Source organism: Patagioenas fasciata, chromosome 19 (assembly GCF_037038585.1).
Source record: "Patagioenas fasciata isolate bPatFas1 chromosome 19, bPatFas1.hap1, whole genome shotgun sequence".
Classification (NCBI taxonomy): Eukaryota; Metazoa; Chordata; class Aves; order Columbiformes; family Columbidae; genus Patagioenas; species Patagioenas fasciata.
Window position 1 is genome coordinate 9,068,519 of NC_092538.1, and position 22,456 is coordinate 9,090,974.

At 57.3% G+C, this 22,456-nt stretch overlaps 5 protein-coding genes and 2 non-coding genes across 13 annotated transcripts in view; 5 read left to right on the top strand and 2 right to left on the bottom strand.

Annotated features, from left to right (window-relative positions):
• The window catches only part of SUPT6H (SPT6 homolog, histone chaperone and transcription elongation factor), a 26,362-nt gene extending 16,643 nt beyond the window's left edge, over window positions 1–9,719 (top strand). For all 3 annotated transcript variants that reach the window (XM_065853152.2, XM_065853153.2, XM_071817080.1), the window contains exons 26-37: window positions 23–170; window positions 432–574; window positions 1,333–1,473; window positions 2,494–2,689; window positions 2,824–3,062; window positions 3,336–3,449; window positions 3,940–4,064; window positions 4,536–4,648; window positions 4,977–5,054; window positions 5,140–5,306; window positions 6,645–6,820; window positions 7,697–9,719. In XM_065853152.2, coding sequence (XP_065709224.1) covers window positions 23–170; window positions 432–574; window positions 1,333–1,473; window positions 2,494–2,689; window positions 2,824–3,062; window positions 3,336–3,449; window positions 3,940–4,064; window positions 4,536–4,648; window positions 4,977–5,054; window positions 5,140–5,306; window positions 6,645–6,820; window positions 7,697–7,883 — 1,827 coding nt within the window. In that variant the 3' untranslated portion in view covers window positions 7,884–9,719. The remainder of the gene's footprint in view (window positions 1–22; window positions 171–431; window positions 575–1,332; window positions 1,474–2,493; window positions 2,690–2,823; window positions 3,063–3,335; window positions 3,450–3,939; window positions 4,065–4,535; window positions 4,649–4,976; window positions 5,055–5,139; window positions 5,307–6,644; window positions 6,821–7,696) is intronic.
• A 1,106-nt stretch (window positions 9,720–10,825) lies between these two features.
• PROCA1 (protein interacting with cyclin A1) lies at window positions 10,826–13,247 on the bottom strand. Its single transcript, XM_065853461.2, has 4 exons — window positions 12,621–13,247; window positions 11,706–11,838; window positions 11,470–11,604; window positions 10,826–11,396 (listed from the first exon to the last, which is right to left on the bottom strand). The coding sequence occupies exons 1-4, from the start codon at window positions 13,204–13,206 to the stop codon at window positions 10,877–10,879; spliced, it is 1,374 nt and encodes a 457-aa protein (XP_065709533.1). The 5' UTR covers window positions 13,207–13,247; the 3' UTR covers window positions 10,826–10,876.
• Window positions 13,248–14,170: 923 nt separating this feature from the next.
• On the top strand, window positions 14,171–15,465 carry LOC136109843 (adenine phosphoribosyltransferase-like). The gene is made up of 5 exons (XM_065852771.2): window positions 14,171–14,317; window positions 14,479–14,572; window positions 14,652–14,798; window positions 14,884–14,979; window positions 15,085–15,465. The coding sequence occupies exons 1-5, from the start codon at window positions 14,195–14,197 to the stop codon at window positions 15,210–15,212; spliced, it is 588 nt and encodes a 195-aa protein (XP_065708843.1). The 5' UTR covers window positions 14,171–14,194; the 3' UTR covers window positions 15,213–15,465.
• On the bottom strand, window positions 15,409–18,773 carry RAB34 (RAB34, member RAS oncogene family). Of its 5 annotated transcripts, none has more exons than XM_071816938.1 (11): window positions 18,611–18,773; window positions 17,637–17,706; window positions 17,458–17,549; window positions 17,025–17,090; window positions 16,721–16,822; window positions 16,592–16,656; window positions 16,466–16,517; window positions 16,211–16,292; window positions 16,028–16,118; window positions 15,838–15,941; window positions 15,409–15,760 (listed from the first exon to the last, which is right to left on the bottom strand). In XM_071816938.1, the coding sequence occupies exons 2-11, from the start codon at window positions 17,688–17,690 to the stop codon at window positions 15,443–15,445; spliced, it is 1,026 nt and encodes a 341-aa protein (XP_071673039.1). In that variant the 5' UTR covers window positions 17,691–17,706; window positions 18,611–18,773; the 3' UTR covers window positions 15,409–15,442. The 5 variants fall into 5 exon arrangements, with proteins under 5 accessions (XP_071673039.1, XP_071673038.1, XP_071673036.1 ...); XM_071816937.1 differs by having other exon boundaries at window positions 17,637–17,753; XM_065853347.2 differs by lacking the exon at window positions 18,611–18,773 and having other exon boundaries at window positions 15,450–15,760; window positions 15,834–15,941; window positions 17,637–18,323.
• Window positions 18,774–18,915: 142 nt separating this feature from the next.
• On the top strand, window positions 18,916–21,380 carry RPL23A (ribosomal protein L23a). The gene is made up of 5 exons (XM_065853350.2): window positions 18,916–19,047; window positions 19,522–19,702; window positions 20,024–20,200; window positions 20,573–20,642; window positions 21,315–21,380. The coding sequence occupies exons 1-5, from the start codon at window positions 19,023–19,025 to the stop codon at window positions 21,327–21,329; spliced, it is 468 nt and encodes a 155-aa protein (XP_065709422.1). The 5' UTR covers window positions 18,916–19,022; the 3' UTR covers window positions 21,330–21,380.
• LOC136110277 (small nucleolar RNA Z17) lies at window positions 19,849–19,923 on the top strand. Its single transcript, XR_010652596.1, has one exon. It is a non-coding gene; the product is annotated as a small nucleolar RNA Z17 (small nucleolar RNA).
• LOC136110276 (small nucleolar RNA SNORD42) lies at window positions 20,431–20,499 on the top strand. Its single transcript, XR_010652595.1, has one exon. It is a non-coding gene; the product is annotated as a small nucleolar RNA SNORD42 (small nucleolar RNA).
• Window positions 21,381–22,456: the final 1,076 nt, after the last annotated feature.

The window sequence follows — 22,456 nt, forward strand, 5'->3', positions numbered from 1 at the left end:
ATAACCTTTGAATACCACACAGGGCTATGGTGACAAGCACATCACTTTATATGACATTCGAGCTGAACTAAGCTGCAGGTACAAGGACCTGAGAACTCCATACCGTTCTCCAAACACAGAAGAGGTCTTCAACATGCTGACCAAAGAAACTCCGGAGACTTTTTATATAGGTACATCCCTGTTTACTGGGAGGGCTCCGATGGTTTCTGTCATCCTAAGTTGACTTAGGATGTGTAGAGGTGGAGCAGAAGGATCTTGGTGAGGGTGATACTGGGACAGTGCTGTGGTTGCATCTACACAAAGCAGCTTCTTAAGTACCTGGGTAATCTAACACCTTCATGCACAGTGGCCTTAGATGGAGGGAACTGCCCAGCCCTGCAGTTGCCTTTCAGTTTTTCATTCCTTCTTTCTCCTCTCCCATTATGTTGCAGGTAAAATGATCATCTGCAATGTGACCGGGATAGCCCACAGGCGGCCACAGGGAGAAAGCTACGACCAGGCGATACGGAACGATGAAACTGGCCTTTGGCAGTGTCCTTTCTGTCAGCAGGATAACTTCCCAGAGCTCAGCGAGGTGCGGCTGCTTCTCCTTTGTCAGGAGTCTGCTATCGGCAGGCTTGGGCATTTGTAGGGTTCTTGGAGACTAGTATCAGAGCCAAGATTGTGGCTGCAGTGCCCAGGATGCTGACCTGAATGTGTGGCCTTTGGCTGCCGATATAATCTGTTCCAGTTTTGACTAATTGCTTCAGTATAGGTTTGACAGATCCTTTTTTGGCAGCATTGTGGATTTGAGCAAACTGGGCTAAGCGTGCAATGGGCCTGGGGCTAAGCCGACCAGTTTGTTGCAAATACATAAAGCAGGCTTGTTTGTGATCTAGGATTGCGTTTTACACAGAGAAACTGCCTGTGACACTGAGAACAGAAGGTTGTTCTGCCACCTTCTCAATTTTAAGAACTTATCTGGACTCCCCGCTGCTTAATGCAGCTGTACTTTACGTCTCTTCTAAACATTACTGAATTCCAGCCTTCATAATCCGTGACTTTAAAACCCTATAGCATTCATTAGAAACCAGCCCTAGCTGCACGCTTGTGTTCAGGGTCTGAAAATGTTCTGACCTTCCTGGTTGCAAAGCCCCATAAACTGAGCAGAACCAAAGTAGGAAGATTGCGTTCCTGGGTAGCATTCACTGAGGTTCTCTGTCCCCTGCCCTTCCTCAGGTCTCTGCTGGCTGCAGAAGTTTTGCCAAGACAGTTTTTAGACCTGTTTGAGTGTGAACTGCTGGGGCTATTGTGTTTCCATGCTGAATGACTTTTACTTTTGTCTTGCTCAAGGTTTGGAACCACTTTGACAGCGGTTCCTGCCCGGGTCAGGCCATTGGAGTGAAGACACGCCTGGATAATGGTGTCGCTGGCTTCATTCCAACAAAATTTCTCAGTGATAAGGTGGTCAAGCGGCCAGAAGAAAGGGTGAAGGTAAGAAAGCAGTGAATTTTCACATATCCAGGAAGAACTGGAAGAGCCCGGAGCCAATACCAAAAATGCAGAGTTTGGTTGATAACATTGTTCCCTAAATGACTTTTCAAACCTTATTTTCATTTAAGGACCTTAAAGCAACAGCAAGTTCAAGTTCTGTTTAGTGTCCTTCTCCCACAGTGCAAATCTCTCTTGACAGCTGGTGAGAACCATGTTAATCAGTTAACATGTTGCACTGCGGGAGGATTTATTATAGTCTGGCTAAAGTCTGGGTTTAGGAGACCAGAAGGCATTCTAATGCGGAGCTGCCCTTTGTTTCTGGCTTTCTAAAGAGTTCACAGAAGTGCTGTCAAATATGCAAGGGTCACTTTCTGTCTCATAGCTTTTTCTGCTGTCTCCATTCATTTATGGAGGTCATCAGTTACTGGTCTTGCTCAGGACAGGGATGGGGGTTCTGAAAGAAACAGAATCGCGTATTTTTGTCACATGATAAAATAGAGGTTTAACATCTTTGCTGTCCTTTGGAATCCCCCTGACAGTCCGTACAGGTGATGGATAATCCTGTAAGCTCAGAGGTCTCTTAGCAGTTCTTTAAAGAGCCATTATTAATTAACTTTAGCACGGTTAACTGGACTAAGACATTGCAGTCTTTGTGGTGGTATTTTCCCATTTAAGCAGAGGAGTCCTTTGGGTGTCTTCCACTCTGTTTCTGAACAGATTTAACTGCTTTCTTGCACATCATGAAGTCTAGTTTCGTTGCACAGTTACCTAAAATAGTAAACTTTAGTCATCCTTCACCTCCAGGCATGCAGTTTTCTGTGAGGTATGGGGCATAGGTAGTAAACATACTGGAGAACTGCCAGTTTTTCTTTTATCTCTTTCAATTCTAGTCATCTTGGGAATCACTTGATTTTTAGTTTGTATGGAAGGATCACTTTTAAGGTTGTATCAATCTGATGTGGGGGAGGCCGGTGTATCTGCCAGACTTGCTGATCAGCTCTGCCTGCCCCTCTGCTGTAGGTGGGAATGACCGTTCACTGCAGGATTATGAAGATTGACATTGAGAAGTTCAGTGCAGACCTGACCTGCAGGACCTCAGACCTGATGGATAAGAACAATGAGTGGAAACTGCCTAAAGACACCTACTACGATTTTGACTCTGAGGCAGCAGATCACAAACAGGAAGAAGACCTGAAAAGAAAGCAGCAGCGGACAAGTGAGTCTCTGACTTTTCTCTCCCTCGTGATGCCAGTCTTCCCAGGGCACTTCAGGAGAATAAGTGCAATCAGGCATACACTTGGAATAAAGCAGTTCCTCTTGGAAACCTAAACACTCCGCTTTGTCCCCTAGCGTACATCAAGAGAGTAATTGCTCACCCATCATTCCACAACATTAGCTTCAAGCAAGCTGAGAAGATGATGGAGACCATGGACCAAGGGGATGTGATTATTCGGCCAAGTAGCAAAGGGGAAAACCACCTGACTGTCACCTGGAAGGTGAACGATGGCATTTACCAGCATGTGGATGTCCGAGAAGAGGGCAAGGAGAATGCCTTCAGCCTGGGCTCCACACTTTGGATTAACACAGAGGTAGGAGCCCTGCAGAATGTGCTTGGGAAGGAGAATTACCTATTTAGTAGGGACAGACTGGCACAGCCTTTCCATCCTTGCAGCTGCTTTCAGGCTGTTGGAGAGTAATTCCCATTGCAGTTCTCCAGATCCTTAGACAATACTCAGCTCTCTTTTTTTTTTTCTTAAAGCATCCAGCCTTTCTATGCAGAATGTATGACTGAGAGCTGTATACTAGAATGAGAGTTCCTCATCATGCACCCTAAATACCTCTTTACATGTGTTTGTTCAAAGGAGTTTGAAGACCTGGATGAAATTGTTGCTCGCTATGTCCAGCCAATGGCTTCTTTTGCCAGGGACCTGTTGAATCACAAATACTATCAGGACTGCAATGGTGGAGACAAGAAGGTGAGCCTGTCCCAGGCTGTGGTGGCTTGTGTGGGAGATATAGGAATGTTATCTAAATTTATTTTTCTCAGCACAGTTCTTAAAGTGTTTGAGTCTGGCATGAGCTGCTGCTGGACTGAGCTCTCTCATTTTCCTCTTATTGCTTGGGGCTTAGCAGTCTCTTCCCAGCTGTAGGTTTTAGGATAATTCTGTCTGGGAGCAGTGGAGTTAGGACAGCAATGGGAGTGTGGTGTGCTACAGCATGCCAGAGCAGCAAGTTGCCCTGCCAGCAAATATCACTGAGAGTATTGGCTTTCTGTGACCTGGTGACATTTGTGCACCAATGCTGCACAGAAACAAGACCATTGGTGTGGAGATTGTTGGGTTGCTGGCCTCGGGGCTGGGGGGAAAAAGGGCTGACCACAGCTTGGAGGGAGATATCTGTGAGCTATGTGTGTTGCTAAAAATGCAGGCTCTTCTTGAGCATTTCTCTTCCTCTCTCTCTAATTAGAAGCTGGAAGAGTTACTCATAAAGACCAAGAAAGAGAAGCCAACATTTATTCCCTACTTTATCAGTGCCTGTAAAGATCTACCTGGCAAATTCCTCTTGGGATACCAGCCTCGAGGCAAACCAAGGTAAGTGAGAGGCGAGCGCGGCAGCTGCAGTACTGCCAGTGCCACACCTCAGCTTATTGCAGCCAGTTTCTCTTCCAGCTCTGTCAGTCACACCTCCCCTTACACAGGATTTGGCCTCTTGACGGTAGAGGATCCATGTCGAGCAGTAAATCTCGACCAGGAGATCCCCACGTTTCTAACCAGCTGGCTGCAGCAAGCAGTGCTGCCCTTGGAGGGCAGGCAGTGGGATATAGGCAGTAATTGATAGATTTTGCATGGAAAGGCATGGTATTTGGGAGCAATAGTTTGACAACAAAATGCAAGTGGCTTGAGCAGGTCTATCTGTTTGTTATCAGCACGGCCATTGCCTGAGTTTGTAGGTCTCATCTGTTCTGACTGAGCTGTTAGTGTGAGGGTGCTGTATGGTGGCAGGTGTGTCTCTGAAGCAGCCTGTCATCTCCTGTGCTCTCCTGCATTTGCTGCTCCTCACAGGATAGAGTACGTGACAGTGACTCCAGAAGGATTCCGCTACCGGGGCCAGGTCTTCCCCACTGTGAATGGACTGTTCCGATGGTTTAAGGATCATTATCAGGACCCTGTTCCAGGTGAGCATCCCAAAAACTGAGCGCTTTGGATATTTGTTGTATGTGGGAAGTTTCAGAGCAATCCTCAAGTGTTTGGCTTCTGTGGACCCATTGAGAGTTCTCCTGAGAGATAATCTTTGAGCCAAGTGGGCCATGCAGCAAAGGCCGGGCTTGTCCCATTCCTCTGCTGTAGCCTTCCCCACCACACAACCCTCACATACCATTTGATGGTGAAATAGCATCTTGCCAGTGCAAGTGCTGCCTGCATTTTTTCAAATCCTGAGCTTTAGGCCAACAGCAGCTCTTCTGCGAGAACTTACCCATTTCTCTTGGTTTGTCTTTTACGCAGGTATTACCCCCAGCAGTAGCAGTCGGACCAGGACTCCAGCCTCCATTAACGCTACTCCAGCTAACATTAACCTGGCAGGTCAGTGCGGGCCTTTCCCGCTTGAAATTGGGATCTGAACTTATCCAAACTCGGCTTTGTCTAACACGATGGGTTTTTCTTGCAGACCTGACCCGTGCAGTGAATGCTCTACCACAGAACATGACCTCCCAGATGTTCAGTGCCATCGCCGCCGTGACAGGCCAAGGACAGAACCCAAATGCCACCCCTGCGCAGTGGGCATCCAGCCAGTACGGCTACGGAGGCAGCGGAGGTGGCAGCAGCGCGTATCACGTAGGTGTTGCTTAAGTTTCTGAGAGGACGTGCTGTGTGGCTTCTCCCCGCTGTTAGAAATTGTCCTGGCGTGGCCTCCGCGGGGAGCCTTTGGGGGTTACGCGTTGCCTGGGACCATCCAGTCCCAGTTGTGTACCTGACTCTTGAACCGGGTTTCTTCTTGCCTCCTGTGGCTGAGGAAGCGAGGCACGTTTCAACTCTGCTCTAGGCAGAGCTGAAGCAAGAAGCAAATTGGTCTGGCCCCCAAGGAATGTGGCAGGGTGGAGAGGTGGGATCCAGCGGTGAGGACGCACAACCTGCGGATTGTGCCCCAGAATTGGCAACGTGAGCTGCCAGTGGAAGAGATTAGCTGTGAAACTATGCGCTGAGTTTGCAGGGCTTTTCAGCTCAGCGTGCTAATCTCTGAGCGGCACCGGCAGGCGAACACCTCAGCCTGACCGAACACCCCAAGGCTTTGCAAGGAATAAGATGGAATTGGACAGTTTTGGCTCATGCTGAAGCCTTTCCTCGTGTGCTGGTGCCAACCTCCTCCCAGCTCCCCAGCTGACCCCTTGGCTAAGTCCAGCTGCAGGGCTGAGGTGCCTGGGTACAAGAAATGCACCCAGTTGTTAGACCTAGTGAAGAGGTGCTGCAAGACAAGGCTTGCATGGAGGAATGATCCTTAGACCACCTTGGGAGGCTTTCATGGAGTTTGGCACAGTAAATGCTGAGCTGGGGATGGGCGGGATCTGTGGATAAGCAATGTATTAATCAAGACAATCTGAAGGAGAAGGGAGGTGAACACTGGGAGGCAAAGAGACCAAGCACTCCATTGGGCAAAAAGTGAACCAGCCAGCTTGGGATGTGGCAAGGAGCCATGTCAGGAGCTGCTGTGCCCTTTCTTTGGCCCATTGGGGGGTCATTATCTGTTCTTCATGCCCAGTGCAGGACATAATTTCTGCCAGCTTGCCCCAAGTGTCTCTCGTGCCCGTCTCTCTTACAGTCCTTACCTTTCTTGGCTTCAGCGTCTCCCCTGTCAGCCCATGTGGGATGAAGAAGGAAGGCAGGCTGCGCTGGCCCTCCTTCCCCACTTGGGTGGGCAATCGGAGGCTCTCAGGGGAACAAATGTCCTGTGCTCAGCATGGTGGTGTTCTTCCTGCCATGCAGCCCCCTATTCCTGAGCGATAGTCCCCGCAAGCCTCTCCTTGCCCAGACAAGGGGCTCCAGCAGGACTGGGACTGTAGCACGGGCATGCAGCAGCCTGCTGCGCCGGCAGGGCCCTGCAGAACGTGCCAGCCCTCTGCCCTGCAGCCCGACAGGGTTTGTCCTCTGTCCTCTAACAACCTCTGCTCTCTGCAGGTCTTCACGACTCCCGCACAGCAACCAGTGGCCACCCCTCTGATGACCCCCAGTTACTCCTACACTACCCCCAGCCAGCCGATTACGACGCCCCAGTATCAGCTCCAGGCCAACACGACACCCCAGTCCTCCCAGTCACAACCATCATCCAGCTCCAGGCAGAGGCAGCAGCCAAAGTGAGTGGCTCTGGTGTTGAGTGCACGTATCCATCTGTGTCCCATGTTGAGTGCTTTTGTTGATTTTTGTGGAACCAGTGTGGTGGGGTTGCCTTGCACCTTCCTGCATGGGACCCTGGGGGAGGAAGGGCAGGGGATGAAGAGGTTGAGAGCAGCCCTGCAGAGAAAGACACAGGGGTCCTGGTGGAGGAAAGGCTGGATATGAGCCAGCAACGTGTGCTTGCCAAAAGGCCAATTGTATCTTGGGTTGCGTCGAAAGGAGCGTGGGCAGAAGGTCAAGGGAGGGGATTCTGCCCCTCTGCTCTGCTCTGGTGAGACCCCCCTGCAGTGCTGGTCCAGCTCTGGTTCCTCAGCACAGGACACACATGGACCTGTTGGAGAGGGGCCAGGGGAGCCACAGAAATTATCTGAGGCTGGAACAGCTCTGCTGGGAGGACAGGCTGAGAGAGTTGCGGGGTTCAACTGGAGAAGAGAAGATCCAGGGAGACATTACTGCGGTCTTTCAGTGCTTAAAAGGGGCCAATAAGAAAGATGGGGACAGACTTTTTAGCAGGGCCTGTTGTGATAGAACAAGGGGTGATGGTTTTAAACTCAAGGAGAGGAGATTCAGGCCAGACATGAGGAAGAAATTTTTAACAATGAGGGTGGTGAGAGCTTGGCCCAGGTTGCCCAGAGAGGTGGTGGATGAACCATCCCTGGAGACATCCCAGGCCAGGCTGGATGGGGCTCTGAGCAACCTGAGCTGGTGAAGATGTCCCTGCTCATGGCAGGGGTGGCACTGGGGGAGCTGGGAAGGTCCCTTCCAACCCAGACTACTCTATGACTCTACAAAACTCTCCCGCTGATGTGTCTCACCTCCTCTCCATGCCGTTGCAGGACCAACAGTCACGCTGCGATCGACTGGGGGAAGATGGCCGAGCAGTGGCTCCAGGAGAAGGAGGCTGAACGGAGGAAACAGAAGCAGAGGTTGACTCCTCGCCCATCACCCAGCCCCATGATCGAGAGCACACCCATGTCCATCGCTGGGGATGCCACACCGCTGCTGGATGAGATGGATCGATAGGTCATGCTGCATCTGACCCGGAGCCTCCGTGCTCTTCTCCAGGAAGGGGAATGGAGACTAACCAGTGGCAAACAACTTCCCTTCCCTTAGCCACGTAACTCCTGTTTTATACGTTGTGACATGGTGGGAAATGACTTGTGGTGATGCGCACCTGAGCGAACAGATAAACTTGGCAGGGTTGGTCTAAATATATATACTATATATAAATATATCATAGGAAGGGACACTGCAGCGACCTCTGCCTTTTGGGCCCTGGTTCACCACTTTGGAAGCTCAGCAACGTAACACTGAGGTCAAGTGAGCCTGTCCTTTTAGGTGCGCAGCACTCTGCTTTCGCCACAGAGACTGGAAAACAAACTTGGCTGCAAGTACAGACCGTCGGCCTGGAGTGAGCCCGTTCCATTTGGATTCTTGCAAACCCTGACTGTCACCTCTCCTTGTCCTGAGTGCACAAAGCAAAGTCACGGGGGTTATGGCGAGCAAACCGGAGTTCTCAAAAAGTTTCTGTTGTTTGCTTCATATTTTCTTGCGTTACAGCCTCTGCGGAGTCTGTGCCAACCCCCAGCTGTGTTGACAGGGGTCTAGCACAGCAGCTCTGGGACTTGGGGTCTTGCCGGAGAGAAACGCACTGTCATACCAAAGGCTTGCTCTCTCCTCTGGCTTCTTTTGGAACAATATTTATTTAGTTTTGATTTATTTTTTTTAATCAGACTGCGAAGCTAAACGCCAGCCAACGGCAGCTTTTCTGAGCCCAGGCCGGACACGTGGGCTAAAATGCTGCAAGAGCAGCTGCTCCTGTGGTGGAGAACGCGAAAGCAGCCGGGAGTGCATGGCGTCCTCCTCCGTACCCGCTTAACCCTGCCCAGTTGTAACCATGAGGGGTGAATAAATAGTGTTTCTACCGAATGCTAGTTGAGAGGTTTTCTGCCTGCACCCTGTGCTGCCTGCCCTCTCCTCTTAGCGATGGATTTGCTTGGAAGCAACATTAAATGGTGAAAGTCGATGCTCCTTCTTCCTTTGTTGCTTGGAGTTGCCCTCTGTGTGCTGAAACTTCTGCGGAAAAGCTGATTTCTGTTGAGCTGACAAAGAATAATGTTTAATTTGGAATGTGTCGTATAGAGACATCGCCCTGCCAGCCGGGCACCTTCCTGGAGCCCCACGTCTCTCATGGGCTGGGAGAGGTACTGGGGGGCCTGGGAGGGGGCAGCGGATGGAGATAACCTGTGTTGTGTCAGAAACAGCCGCTGCAGCATTGCAGAGCGACCGCCGGCGCTGAGAGCCATTTCTGAACTGGAAAGTTCCTGCTGCACACACTTTAGCCTCTCCCGCTTTGTTAGTAGGGATTTTCTATGGAAGCAGAGCCTTTGTTCCTTCCAAGGGCTCCTGCTTTGCCTCCTCTCGCTAGGAAATGAGCACGAACAAGCAGATCTTAAGAAACAAAGATCTTTTTTTTGCATGTAAATGCTCCTGAAGAATGGCAGCGACCCGGGAGACAAAGCAAAACTGTTCCCACAGGGAAGCGCAGGTCCTGGCTTCCATGCCATCATCTCCACAGTACTGAAGGGTAACACGGTCGTGTTCCTCCCCAGACACCGCGTGGGCTGGAGGAGCCTTTCCGGGGCCCACAGCTGCCAGAGGTTGCAGATGTACTAACTTTACGCTATTTTTTTATTTTATGAAACTCTGTATGATGGGAATTTGATTTGGAGCAGCTCCTTACCCAGGGATGTGTCAGACCCATACGGGAGGGGGTTAGTTGTGCGTTGTTGGCTCCTTTTTGGCTGTCTTTGGTTTTAGTTTTCCCTTGCCATCAATAAAAATTCTACTTTTTGGGAAGCTGCCCGCATGCCCTATGTCTGTGCTTCCTGCGGGGACACAGTGCTTGCCACAAGGACTTTGCACCCATTAGCAGTGCTCGGGAAGGTGCAATGCCTCGCTACAACCTTGGTATTTCCCCCTGGGCTCTCGTGATCCGTTTATTTCGGGGATTTAGGGTTGCACCTCCAGGAACAGTGGGGTTTGCACATGGCAGCTCCACTCTCCATATCTCGGTGCCGCTGATCTCCCCAGGCTGGCGTTGGCAGAACAGGAGACAGCGCTCGGCTCCTGTTGCTTCAGCTTTTTCCCAATTCTGGAATTTGATGCTGGGATGGGAAGATCTTGCTACCGGCCTCAGCGAGTAGGAGAGGGGATGCTGTGCTGAGCCACGCTCCTTGCTTGGAGGCCTTTTGCAGGAGTTGGTGGCAATGCCCCAACTCTGGCCGCTGCCTCAAAACCTTCAGCACAGGAATCCAGTTATCAGAGTCAGGCTGTGATCACTGACCGCCATGTGGGGACACAGGGAGCATCTGCCTTTGTCCCAGGGCTGGAAAAGCTTCTATTGTCCCTCTGCAAAGGCATTTGAGGAGCCTCCAGGCAGGGACAAAGCCCCTGCTGCTCGCTGCCATTGCTGGGGGCTGGAGAAGGAGCTGCTGGGGGAGCACGGTGCTTCTCCCAGCCTGGGAAAAGGTTAAGCAGAGGAGAGAGCTGGGGTGATGTGGTTCATTAACTGGTCCTCCAGAGAAATACAGCCCTGGGGGGCTGGAACTCAACCCTCTGTGGCAGGGTGGTGAAAATCAGGGCTCTGGACAGGAGCTGTTACCCCAGCCAGGGCGGCAACTCGCCATCCCTGGTGCCCAGGAAGGTGACACGAGCGGGCGGGAGCAACGAGGGACGGCTCAAACCCACTCACTGCCCTTTTCTTTCTTGCACAGAGGTTTTCCCCCGGCACAGGTTGGCTCTGGCGCCCTGTGGAGCTGTGCCCTGGGACCAGCCCAGTGCTGGCTCACAGGTGCTCCCCTCCTGTGCCTCCATAAATGGGATCAGCCCCGGGATTCCCCTGGGTCCCCCCAGGGTGACCCTTCCTCCCCACAGACACAGACCCAGCATCACACCATCTGCTCGAGCCACCACCTTTATTACACAGCCCAGACCTGCGCGGGGCGAGGAGGGAGTCAGGTCCGCAGCCTCGGCTCTTGCGTAGGCTCTGCCTCAGCTTTGCTTTTCAGCCTCTTCTTTCTGTATCTCTCCTTCCTCCTCCTCTTCCTGCTGATGGTGGGGACCGGGGATGGAGGGGCTGGGGCTGGTTCCCTGCCCAATTCCCCCCATGCTGGACCGTCGCTCAGGATGGCATTGGCTTCCTCCAAATCTGGCAACGGGACCCGTGGGTCCTGCGCAGTGGGGGCAGCGGCTGCAGGACGGCTCAGCTCCCTGTTTTCAGAAAGACCTTTCTTTTTCAGACCTTTCCCCTTCCTTTTCTTGTCTTTCTTCTTCCCCTTCCTCTCTTTCTTGGCTGCCTTGCGGGGGATCAGCGGGCGGGCAGGTGCTGGAATGGTTCCTTCACCCACGCTGCTCCACGGGGGGCTCAGAGGGACCCCCTCAGGCCTCGCTGCCCGGTCGATCAGCTCCCCGCCGAACTCATACAGCACGGGCTCCCTGGGCACTGCGACGGCCACCGTGTTGTACGCCTTGCACCTGCGGAGAGCACAGGGTGAGCTGAGCCCCCGCAAGGCTTTGTGGGGACGATCCCTGCAGTGGGGGCACTCACCAGACGTAGAGGTAGGGCTCCACGCACTCCTCCTTGTAGGTGAACTCGAAGCAGGGCACCTGGATGACGTTGAAGAAGGCCTGGCCCACCACCCGCGACGCCGTGTCGTTCACCTGGCGCAGGCACTCCTTCAACCTGCCGTGGGGCACAGCGGGGTGAGGGGGGCCGGGAGGGGCTGGGACGCCCCCAGGGATGGGGGGACGCTGTGGGGCACAGTTGGGCGCAGGGCTGCTCACCGGCGGTCGCAGTCGCAGTGGCTGATGGTGTGCCAGCGCAGGTTGCGGTACCCGTAGCGGGCGGTGAAGGGGTGGATAACGTGCTGGCAGTGGTCATGGTCCCGGCAGCACCGGTCTGTGTCCCGGTGTTCCCCTGCAGGGAAGGCACAGGGTGCAGGTAGGGCTGGGGCTAGGTGGGGTTGGGATTAGGGCTGGACTGGGGTTGAGCTGGGCTAGGACTGGGATCAGAATTAGATCAGACTAAGAGAGGACTGGGATCAGACTGGGATGGGTAGGTGCTGGGATTGGACTGTCACTTGGATGGGGAGAAGGTTGACACCAGGATGGGGACTGGGGCTGCACCAGCACCACGGTGGGGATGAGACTGGGACTAGGCTGAGATCAGAGTGGGGACCAGGACTGAGCCAGGATAAAAAGAGAGTAGGCTGGGATCAGGAAGGAACAGGGAGTGGACCAGGTTGGACCAGTGCTGGTATGGGGACTGGACTTATGTGGACCAGGACTGGATGAGCACTGGGATAGGGACCAGGCTGGGGACAATGATGTGTGGGGATCAGGATGGACCAGCACTGTGATAGGGACTAAAGAGAGACAAACAGCTGGACTGGGACTGCAGCAGCACTGGGATGAGGTCTGAGCTGGGAGAGATATGGACAGAACTAGCACACGGATGGGGACTGGACTGGGATGGATGGGGACTGACCCAGCACTGGGATGGGGACTTGGACTGGGGCTGGGGTGGGGTAGAGCAGCACTGGGGATGGAATGGAATGGGATGGGATGGGGTGGGATGGGATGGGATGGGATGGGATGGGATGGGATGGGATGGGATGGGATGGGGTGGGATGGGGTGGGATGGGGTGGGATGGGGTGGGATGGGGTGGTGACAGGTAGCAGCAGCCCCGCCGCCCTTACCCAGCTGCTCGTAGGTATCCGCGTTGGTGCCCGCTCCGCACCACAGCGTTCCGGGGTAGGTGAGCCCGCGGCGGGCGCGGGGCCGTCCCGGCGGGGCCGCTCCGGTGCCGGGGGCCGCTCCAGGGCTGGCTGCCAGCAGGAGGAGGAGGAGGAGGCGACAGAGCATCCCCGGGTCGCACATGGCACCGACCCGCCCGCCGCCGTGGAGCCGCCTTATAGAGCCCCGCAGCCCGCCCCCGCGGGGCGGCCCGGCCCGGCCCGGCTCCGTGCGGCGCTGCCCGGAGAGCCGGGATGCTGGAGCCGCTGCCCGGAGCCGCGGCGCATTCCGGGTCCCGCGACCCGCGGGGAAGGGGTTACCCCTCCCGGTGGGGCCGGGCCCCGTTGCTGTGGCAGCCGGTGGGGTGATGTGCCGGGGCCGGTAACGCGCCGGCCACAACGCGCCCGCCCCGTGACGCACCGGCCCCCGCACGACCCCCGGCCCCGGAGCGGCCCTCGACGGGAGATGTTCCTGTGGCCTCGTGTCCCGATCCGCGGATGCTCCTGCAGCCCCATGTCCCGAGCCACAGGTGCTCCTGTGCTCCCCCATCCCTGTCCCACAGATACTCCATTAAAGTCCATGTCCCTGTCCTATGGATGCTCACTGCAGCCCCACATCCCCATCCCAGTGACAGTCCCTGTTACTCCACATCCTCATCCCAGTGATGGTCCCTGCAGCCCCACATCCCCGTCCCAGAGATGGTCCCTGTTACCCCAGGACCTCATCCCTTGGCTGCCCCACAGTGCCTTTCACAGGGGCAGCCCCGGTGCCCTATGCCCAGCAGGGCTGGCAGCCACACACGCCCAGCGGGTCCCAACACAGCTGCCAGGACTCGCCCCCTTTGGCTGGTTCCACCACCACAGAGCCCATTGACAATCTGGACGCAGAGCTGGCACAGTGGGTGGCCAAGGGAGCCAGGGCTCAGTGAGGCAGGATGGTGCCTGGACTCCCCAGTGAGTACGTGCACAGCCTCTCAAAGTCCCTGCACTGCCCAAAACCTCAGAGGCTATGGGGCTGCATGCTGAGCATCACCCCAGCTTGCTGACCCTTGCACCCACGGGGTGCCAAGGGCATCATGCTGCCCGTGCTGCTCCTGGTGCCAGCGCTGGGTGCTGGAGACACTCACGCAGGGCGTGAACACCCCTGCCTTGGTGCTCCCACCACCCAACAGCCTGGCCAGGACAGCAGAGCCCGGCGGGGGGACATTGCCGGCCTGCAGGCAGCGCTCCTGCCTGGCACCCGCCCAGGGCCCAGCTGGCCAAGGGTGCTGACGGGTGCCCGGTGCCGCAGGGGCTGTCCCCGCTCAGCTGTCGCTGTCTGTGACGCTCCCTGTGACGGTCCCGCTCGGCTCAGCCCTACCACCAGCACCCAGGTACGGAGCCGACCCAGGCGCGCTGGGACCCCGGGGTGCCCACGTGTGGGTGCAGATGGGGAGGGTGGGGGGCACCAAGCCACAGGGAGCCCGGAGAGGACTCTGTGTGGGGGGGTCTCAACCCTGATGCACGCTCAGTGCTTGCAGAGCCTGAGGTCCCCACGCATGGACCTGTGCCACGTCCCCACCACCCGGGAGAAGGGCTGGTACCTGGCGCTGATGGCTCCCAATGTCAAGGGTCCAAACTACGCCTGGCTGGACCCCTCCCGGCTCTACTGCCACCCGCAAGTACTCAACACCCGGGGCAGAGGGCACCTGTGGAGGTGCTGGGGTGGGCTGCATCTCCACAGGGTTGTTGGGGCACCTGGCTGTGCCCATGGGCACCAGCACATGGGCTGTGGGTGCCCATAATGGGCTGCAGGCACCCAGCACCGCCGCTCTCCCCTCAGGGCTTGCAGGACTGTGTGGCCGACCTGCTGCAGCCCTTCCAGGGAGACCCCATTGACATGGTGGCCGGCATCGATGCCATGGGCTTCATCCTGGGTGAGCAGGGATGCGGGTGAGCCCAGGGTCCCCGTCCTTCAGCCCTGCAGGGTCTGATGGTGCCGTGTCCCTCCCCCAGGTGCTGCTGCTGCCACCACACTGCGGAAAGGCTTCCTGGCCGTTCGCAAAGCTGGGCACCTCTGCGTGCAGACGCTGGAGCAGCCCTACAGCGACTACTCGGGCCGGGAGAAGGTGATGGAGGTCCGCACTGACACCATCTCTCCGGGTGAGCCAGTGGGACGCTTCCATTGTGGGGTGGGGTGGCCAGCATGGGCACCGGGCGCTCAGCCACAGCCTCTGCTCCCTCCCAGGTCTGCGCATCCTCCTCGTGGACCAGTGGGTGGAAACCGGGGGCACCATGCGAGCGGCCATCCAGCTGGTGGAGCGGCTGGGAGGGGTTGTGGCAGGTAGGAGGGGGGTGCCAGGGTACCCCGGGGTGCACCCATGGGTGCAGCAGGAACTCTGCCCTGTACCCTGGGATGGCCGGTGCTGATCCCTGCCTTGTCTTGCAGGTGTCGCTGCCATCTGCATTGAGGACAGTGAGGGCGGGCGGTGGATCCAGGAGCGCTACAAGTGCTCCCACTGTGTCCCTCCCCGCCTGCAGCCCCGCTTCAACCGCCACCAGCTGGGCTGGGAATGACGAGGGGCTGGGAATGATGAGGGGCTGGCACCCCACGTGTCGCCCTATGTTGCGCAGGGCTGCTGGTTCCTTGGGGCAGGGCATCTACCACCCCATTTAGCTTTCATCATACATGAGATGGTAACCCCCGCTTGGTGGCAGTTGTCCTCCCCTGGCTGCGTCCCCCTGCCGCCCCACAAGACTGGGGGGCCACACCCAGGGGCAGCCGCAGTTGGCCTTGGCCCCCAACCTCACACCTTTGTTAAAAAGCATAAAAAAGGTTTTATTAAGATAAATGAGAACCCGAGAGCATTTGCCCCTGCGAGCAGTGCCTGGGTTTGCATAGCTGAGCGAGCCACATGGGTGCTCCTGCCCACGCGGCTGTGGGTCCCCAGGCAGATGGGGGGCCGGGGGTGGCAGGGCTGGCTACTGGGGGCCAGCCGAGGCCACCCCTCTTTGGTCCAGAGGTGTGAGCACCTGGGGGGGCCGGGGGCTGCCACCTCACTGGCAGCACTTGGGTTTCTTGCGGGGCGCTGACAGGTACAGGTCGCTCTCGTTGCTGCTGATCCCTGAAGGGGCACAGGGAGGGTGGGTGTGGGATAAAGGGGGGACACCCGTGTGGGGACAGCTCGGGGTACTCACGCACGGTGTCGCCGATCTTGCGGGCGCTGCTGCGCTCCAGCTCGGCCAGGACGCTGCTCTCAAAGGTCAGCGCTGCCACGCGGAAGAAGAAATCCCGCACATTCTCTCCTGCCCCGTGGGAGGAGACCCCCTGAGTGTCCCCTCGCCCAGCCGGATCTTGGGGTCTGCACCCCCCCACCTGGGCTGGGACCCACCGGTGAGTGAGGAGACAGCCCAGTACTCTGCCTGCATCTCCTGGGCCACCTTCAGAGCATCCTTCTCCATCAGGCTGTACTGCGCCGGCGTCTGCCACCGGGTGACAGGATGGTGGGTGGGTGACAGGGACAGCCCCGCCGAGCCGGGGCACAGGGAGCTCGTGGGATGGGGGACACACTCACGCTCAGGTCCTTCTTGGAGCCCACCAAGAAGAGGATGACGTTGGATGGGTCATTCTCCTTCAGGGCATCAGCCAGCCACTGCCTGCGGGGGCCACTGTCACCGGCCGGTGGCCAAGTGCTGCCCTCTCGCTCGCACGCTGCAGCATCGCCGGCAGCCCCGCACCCTCCTGCCCGGCTGTTGCCCCACAACCATCCCTACCACCCCCCACGCTCAACCTCAGTCCCACCTGATCCCCTTGCCCATGTGCCACCTACCGCGTGTGCTCCAGGGATGCCACGTCGTTGACATCAAAGACGATGACGATGGCTGGAGGGGGTAAAAGGAGGGGTGAGATGGGGACAGGGGCAGCCGGTGGGGGTGGGACGTGGTGGGGGCCTCACCTTGCGCTCCCCGGTAGTAGGTGGAGGCGATGCACTTGAAGCGCTCCTGGCCGGCCGTGTCCCACCTGGGGGGTGCGGGGGGTGAGGGGGGCTGTGGGGTGCACAGGGAAGGGGTTGGCACCTACTCACAGCTGCAGGCTGAAGGGCACCCCCAGCACCTCGAACCGCTCCATCTCAAAATCGACTCCAATGGTCGCCTTGTAGTTCTTGTCAAAGGTGTCCTTGCAAAAGCTGGAGGGGGGGAAGGGTGTCAACAGCCCCCCAGTTCACCCTCCTCCACGACCTACCCTTGGGGGCTCAGTGCCCCCACCCTGAGGGTGCCCAGCACCAGGGTCCAGCCAGAATCAGGCTCGAACCAAAGTGCTTCTGTCCTTTGTGGGGGGGCCTCTTGCCCTCCCTCCCCTGCAGACCCTCCCCAGGGGGGTCCCGTTACCGGTTGATCAGGCAGGTCTTCCCCACCGAGAGGTCCCCCACCACGATGATCTTGGAGATCTTGAACCTGCCGAGCAGGAGGACACGTGGCCACTCGGCGGGGGCGGGGGGTCCCCGCCTGCCCCCCCCAGCCGGCTATGGGGACAGAAGAGTTCGTGGGGTGGATGGGTGTCACCCGCAGCCCCCCGTGTCCTGCAGTGCCCTGCAGCCCGGCTCTCCCGCCCCACCGCCAGTCGCAGCACAGCTTGGACCCTCTTTCCCCCCCCTCCGCACCAAATTCCTGCGCCGTGACGCAGGGCTCGGCACACGGGCAACGCCGGCAGCCACGCGGCGTCAGGGACCCCCCACGTGGGGCTGGTGGGGCCGTGGGCCACTCGTCACCAGCTCCCCCATCCAGCCCTAGGGTGGGGGCCCCCAAATCGCCCCAAACTCACCCCACCGTGCCCGTCCGCTGCTCCTGGCAGGCGCTGGCCACCCCGGGGTGGAAGGCGGGGCGGGCGTGCAGGGCGGCCTCCTTCCGAAAACACTGGCAGGAGGGACAAAGGGGGACACCGGGGTGAGCACGGGGCTCAGCGAGGCCACCCCCTGGGTCACTGTTGTCCCCCCTGCTCACCGGGGGCAGGTCGGCAATGACCCTGTCCCTGCGGACCGGAGCCAGCATGTTCATTGTCCCGCGGGGATGCCTGGGTGGCCGGGGGGAGAGGGGACAGGCCAAGGGCCACTGTGAGGCCTGGGGACAGAGGGAGCGGTGATGTCCCCGTATCCCAGCTGTCCCCATGCAGTGTCCCTGATTGTAACTGTCCCTGTGCCCTCAAGCAGGGCTGTCCCCCTATCCCAATTGTCTCTACATCCCTATGTCCTGGCTGTCCCCATATCCCCAGGTATAGCGGTCCCTGTGTCACAGTCACCCAAAGATCTCTGAGTGTGGCTGTCCCCACATCCCAGCTGTCCCTGTGTGCCAGTGCATACCCCATCCCTGTGCATGGCTCTCCCCTTGTCCCAACTGTCACCACAGCCCAAGTGTGCCATTCCAAGGTATGGTTGTCTCCATGTCCCAGCTGTCCCCATGTCCCCAGATGTGGCTGTCCCCATGTCCCAGCCATCCCTACATCCCTGCACACCAAGGTACCAGTGTCCCTGTGTCCCAGCTGTCCCCACATCCCAAGTGTGGCATCCCAGTGCGCGACCATCCCTGTGTCACGCTGGTCCCCGTGTCCCCAAGTGTGACTCTCCCAACATCCCATGCATCCCCAAGTCACCGTGCCCCACCGGTCCCCATGTCCCCATGCATGCCTGTCCATGTGTCCTGTTCATCCCCGTGTCCCACCTGTATGCCTGTCTCCTTGTCCCACCCGTCCCCACGTGTGCCTGTCCCCGTGTCCCCCCATCCCATTCGCGCCCATTCTCATGTCCCCACACCCCCGCGTGTGCGTGTCCCCGGGTCCCCCACCCCGTGTCCCCCGTGCACAGTCCCCACCATCCCCAAGCACATTCCCCAGCCGCAACCCTGTCCACGGCCAAGCCCGCCCCGCCCCGCCCCGGTGCCCTCGGCGGGGGAACATGCAGCGGGTCCCCGTTCCAGCGAACCTCCCGGCTCCGGTAGCGGTGCTCGGCGCCGCCCGCCCAGCCCCGGACAAACCGGCGTTGTGGCTCCTCCCCCGCGGGGGCGGGGCCGGGAACTCGGTTCCTCCGGGGCCGGGCCACCGCGCTGCAGCCCACGCGATGTGACCCCGGTAACCGCCACACCGGGCTCGTCCAGCCCCGCCGGCGGGGCGGCAGCGTGGGGGGCCAGCGGCAGGACTACAACCCCCATGAGGCCCCGCGGCGCGGGAACACACTTGCGCATGCGCACAGGAGGCAACGGACCAGCACTACCATTCCCGGCGTGCCCCGCGGCGCCGCGAGAGTTGATGTGGCGAAGGGAAGTCTCGCGAGGTTTGGCGCTATAAGCCCGTGCGCGGCGGGGCGGTCGGCCCCTTTCCGCTCCCGCCCGGCCAGGATGGCGCCGAAGGCCAAGAAGGAGGGTGAGCGCTGCGGGCCCGGGGCTGCGCGGCGGCGGCGGGAGGCCGCGCAGAGGCGACCCCCGGTGCGCGGGTGTTCGCGGGGAGGCCGGGCAGAGCGGGACGGGGGCTGATGGAGGGTTGCGGCGCGATGCTGGACCGCGAACACGTGGAGGGGCCTGCACCGGCGGCACGGCCCGGTTTGTGTGGAGGAGGCGGGGGGATCAAGGACCCTCAGGGTGTATGGGGTGTGAGGGGACTGGGGAGGGAATGAGTTTCTTAAGCCGCTGGTGAGGTGGGAGCCTGTTTTTTTGCGGGGGAAGGGGGCAGTTTTAGCCCCCTTGGGCGCTTTGGGTGGTCTTGGCTGGGTGAGGGAGCGTGGGCCACTCGGAGGGTCCTGTTCGTTGAGCTGTGTGATGGGGAATCCATGGCCCGGTGGGGCAGGTGGGGGAGGGTGTTGTGCAAACCCTGGTTGTGCTGACTGAGCCGTTGTCACAGCTGTGCCTCCGAAGACAGAAGCAAAGGCGAAGGCGCTGAAGGCCAAGAAGGCCGTCCTGAAGGGGGTCCACAGCCACAAGAAGAAGAAGATCCGCACATCGCCCACTTTCCGCAGGCCCAAGACCCTGCGACTGCGGCGGCAGCCCAAGTACCCCCGGAAAAGCGCTCCACGGAGAAACAAGTATGTGTGAGGTGTTGGGCTCTGCCCTGCCCAGGGCTTTATGGGGTGGGGACCTGCGTCCTTTTGGAGGTCCCAGGGTGACACTTTGCCAGTATGCTATCCTGGGAGCTGAGCTTCACCTAGGTGACAGAGTGGTGGGCGTTTGGGGTGCAGGTGATGATTTAAAGCGACCAAAGCCTGAGAGTTCGTGATTAGAGCTTTTATTTGGTAGCTGATGCACCCCAGACTTTCTTAGGTGGCAGCTCTGGTATTTGAAAACCCTTGAAGTGCAGAGGTGGCTTCTGCCAGCCTTCTGCTAACCACAGGGTTTGTCTTCTGCAGGCTGGACCATTACGCCATTATCAAGTTCCCTTTGACCACAGAGTCTGCAATGAAGAAGATAGAGGACAACAACACTCTGGTTTTCATCGTTGATGTCAAGGCAAACAAGCACCAGATCAAACAGGCTGTTAAGAAGCTGTATGATATCGATGTGGCCAAGGTCAACACATTGATTAGGTGAGAAAAGAGGGAGAGCAGGTCATTGGTGGGTGCCTTTAGCAGAAAATGTGAACGTCAGCAGTTGTGGGTGTTCACGCTGAGTGTGGGATTAAGCTCCGTAGCATTTTCAGTGTTAAAGTTTTGAGAAATGCAAATTGTGACTGAACACATCTCAGTGGAAGTGGGAAATGTTGGTAGACCTGAGGGCTGGCTACATCAGGGAGCACTTTGAACACCCAGCAAGTCTTGTGCAAGTGATGTAAACGTTTTTTTTACCACTGAATAAAGTGATGTTTCCAAAGGAACCACTGATGCACACTGTTGTAGCAGGAAGGTGGGACAGGTGGGAGGAGTTGTGCCTCTGTTCTGATGCCTCCTCTTCCTCCCTAGGCCTGATGGGGAGAAGAAGGCTTATGTCCGACTGGCTCCAGATTACGATGCGCTGGATGTAGCCAACAAGGTGAGAAATCTTTGAAGCTCCCGTTAGCTGCCTTGTATGTTCTGCATCTGGTTGTTCTTCCTGGCATACAGGTACTAGTGCTTCGAGCATGGTGGCACTTCTGTGGAGTGTCCTCATAGTTAGACAGGATTTGAGTGTTCAGAAGTGAGAGCACATGCTCTAGCAAAGCGCAGTTCTGCCTGGAAAGTGGTGAGGTTAAGTGGGAAAAGTTATGGAGAGAGAATTGCTGCTGTTCTCCAGTCCTCCATGGAGTGGCTCCACAGGACCACAGCAGCTTCTGGGTTGAAACAGCATTTGTCCTCACAGTGTTCTTGGCCAGCACTGCTGGCAGCTCATTAGAATGGGGGGGAATGACGCCAGCGGCACGGCTGCGCTGCTGGCTGGGGCAAAAGAGGGGGTTTACTGGGCAGGTGGCTGCATCTGGAAGTGGCCAACAGTTTAGTCCTCATGGTGGAGGCAGCCGTGATACAAACTAGGGGAATGTGGCTCAGCGCAAGGGTCACTGCAGAATAAATGCATAAAGCAGTTGTGTAAGGCACTAGGGCAAGTCTGGGAGGAAGAAGCCTTTCTTGGGAGGAGAGGAATCCTGGGGAGCTGCAGCAATGGCTGTGGTGGAGGCTCTGCCTTTCCGCCACTGTAACATCTGTTTTAACGTGCTTTCCTTCTTTGCAGATCGGAATCATCTAAACTGCATCCACCAAGGACTGTACAGACAGGATAATAAACCCTGTGACACCACTGAGGGGCTCGTGTGTTTTGTGACAGCATAGCCTGTGCCAAAGAGAGTGCACCGCAAACTTTTGGGGCTTTGTTTCAGTAAAGGGGGTTCCTCCCTCCCTCACTGGCACTGCGTGGGCAGAGCTCACTGCACTGCGAGAAGATTGCACAGGCTGGCAGTGCTGTCTTGTGGCTGGGGTCTCCTGGATCGCTGACGTGTTCTTGGCTGTGGGTAGATAAGAGGTGATGCTCCCCAAATCTCGATGTCTCTGTTTAGTTACCTGACGCTTCGGGTTTTCTCCTGCATTTTGTTGCCTTGTGTAATTAGCATGTGCTTGTGATTGGCATTATCGGAGTCCTACAAAGCTTTGTGGAGCTGATGGGTGCCCAGGAGGCAGGTAGTAGCTGCAGCAAAAACACGTTCATGGTTCAGATCGGGCACAAGCGGAGCATTGCACCATTTTCAGAGTGTATCAACTATTTGCTTATGCTGCAGGCTTCACTTGACGAAGCCCTCAAGCTAATACCACCGGGGCTTCGTGTGTTTTTTGTGTTTTCCTGGCATGATCCCTTTTCCTTGCACTGCAGTGTGCAAATCGCACCCTGATTTCCCTGGTACTGTTACAGTTGTGTTGCCTGTAACCCCACATGGTTCACAGCCCTCATCAGGGCTGTTTGCAAATGAGCTGCTATTGCTGCCTCGGCAGTCTTGTGCTTCCTGAAGTTTCTAGATGAAACCGGCTTTTCAGAGCAGAGAGTCACAAGAATGTGGAGCGCTGGGTGAGTAGGTGAAGCACGGCCAAGCCTTCAGGAGTATTTCATCCTAAGTATGTGGTTGGACTTGACTGCGATGGTGAAAGCTGTGAGCAAATATTGATTGATGTAATTGAGCTCTTGGGCAGTGGGGACACAGAGTTCTTTTGAGCCTTTTGCGGGGGAGGTGGGGGGTGGCAGAGTCCTGGGCAGAGTGGTGGATGGAAAGGGGGGTCTGTCCCAACTGCTGCTGCTCTGGGGACCTTGGGGTGAAGATCTACCACAAAATCTGTGTGCAGGCAGAGCTTGGCTGCTGTCAGCTGGGGTTGGCAGTGGGGGCTGCC

Coding starts and splice junctions, on each gene's coding strand:
- PROCA1 (XM_065853461.2), bottom strand. CDS start 13,206: ATGGGGGAGCACAGGAGCACCTGTGGCTCGGGACATGGGGCTGCAGGA. Junction 11,839..12,620: donor GGATACCTACGAGCAGCTGG/GTAAGGGCGGCG, acceptor CCTTCCCTGCAG/GGGAACACCGGGACACAGAC. Junction 11,605..11,705: donor CACTGCGACTGCGACCGCCG/GTGAGCAGCCCT, acceptor GCCCCACGGCAG/GTTGAAGGAGTGCCTGCGCC.
- LOC136109843 (XM_065852771.2), top strand. CDS start 14,195: ATGGACCTGTGCCACGTCCCCACCACCCGGGAGAAGGGCTGGTACCTG. Junction 14,318..14,478: donor GGCTCTACTGCCACCCGCAA/GTACTCAACACC, acceptor CTCTCCCCTCAG/GGCTTGCAGGACTGTGTGGC. Junction 14,573..14,651: donor TGCCATGGGCTTCATCCTGG/GTGAGCAGGGAT, acceptor TCCCTCCCCCAG/GTGCTGCTGCTGCCACCACA.
- RAB34 (XM_071816935.1), bottom strand. CDS start 17,801: ATGGGGACAGCTGGGATACGGGGACATCACCGCTCCCTCTGTCCCCAG. Junction 17,550..17,636: donor TCATTGCCGACCTGCCCCCG/GTGAGCAGGGGG, acceptor CCCTCCTGCCAG/TGTTTTCGGAAGGAGGCCGC. Junction 15,942..16,027: donor GGCTGTCTCCTCACTCACCG/GTGGGTCCCAGC, acceptor CCCACGGGGCAG/GAGAGAATGTGCGGGATTTC.
- RPL23A (XM_065853350.2), top strand. CDS start 19,023: ATGGCGCCGAAGGCCAAGAAGGAGG. Junction 19,048..19,521: donor GCCGAAGGCCAAGAAGGAGG/GTGAGCGCTGCG, acceptor CCGTTGTCACAG/CTGTGCCTCCGAAGACAGAA. Junction 20,201..20,572: donor AAGGTCAACACATTGATTAG/GTGAGAAAAGAG, acceptor CTTCCTCCCTAG/GCCTGATGGGGAGAAGAAGG.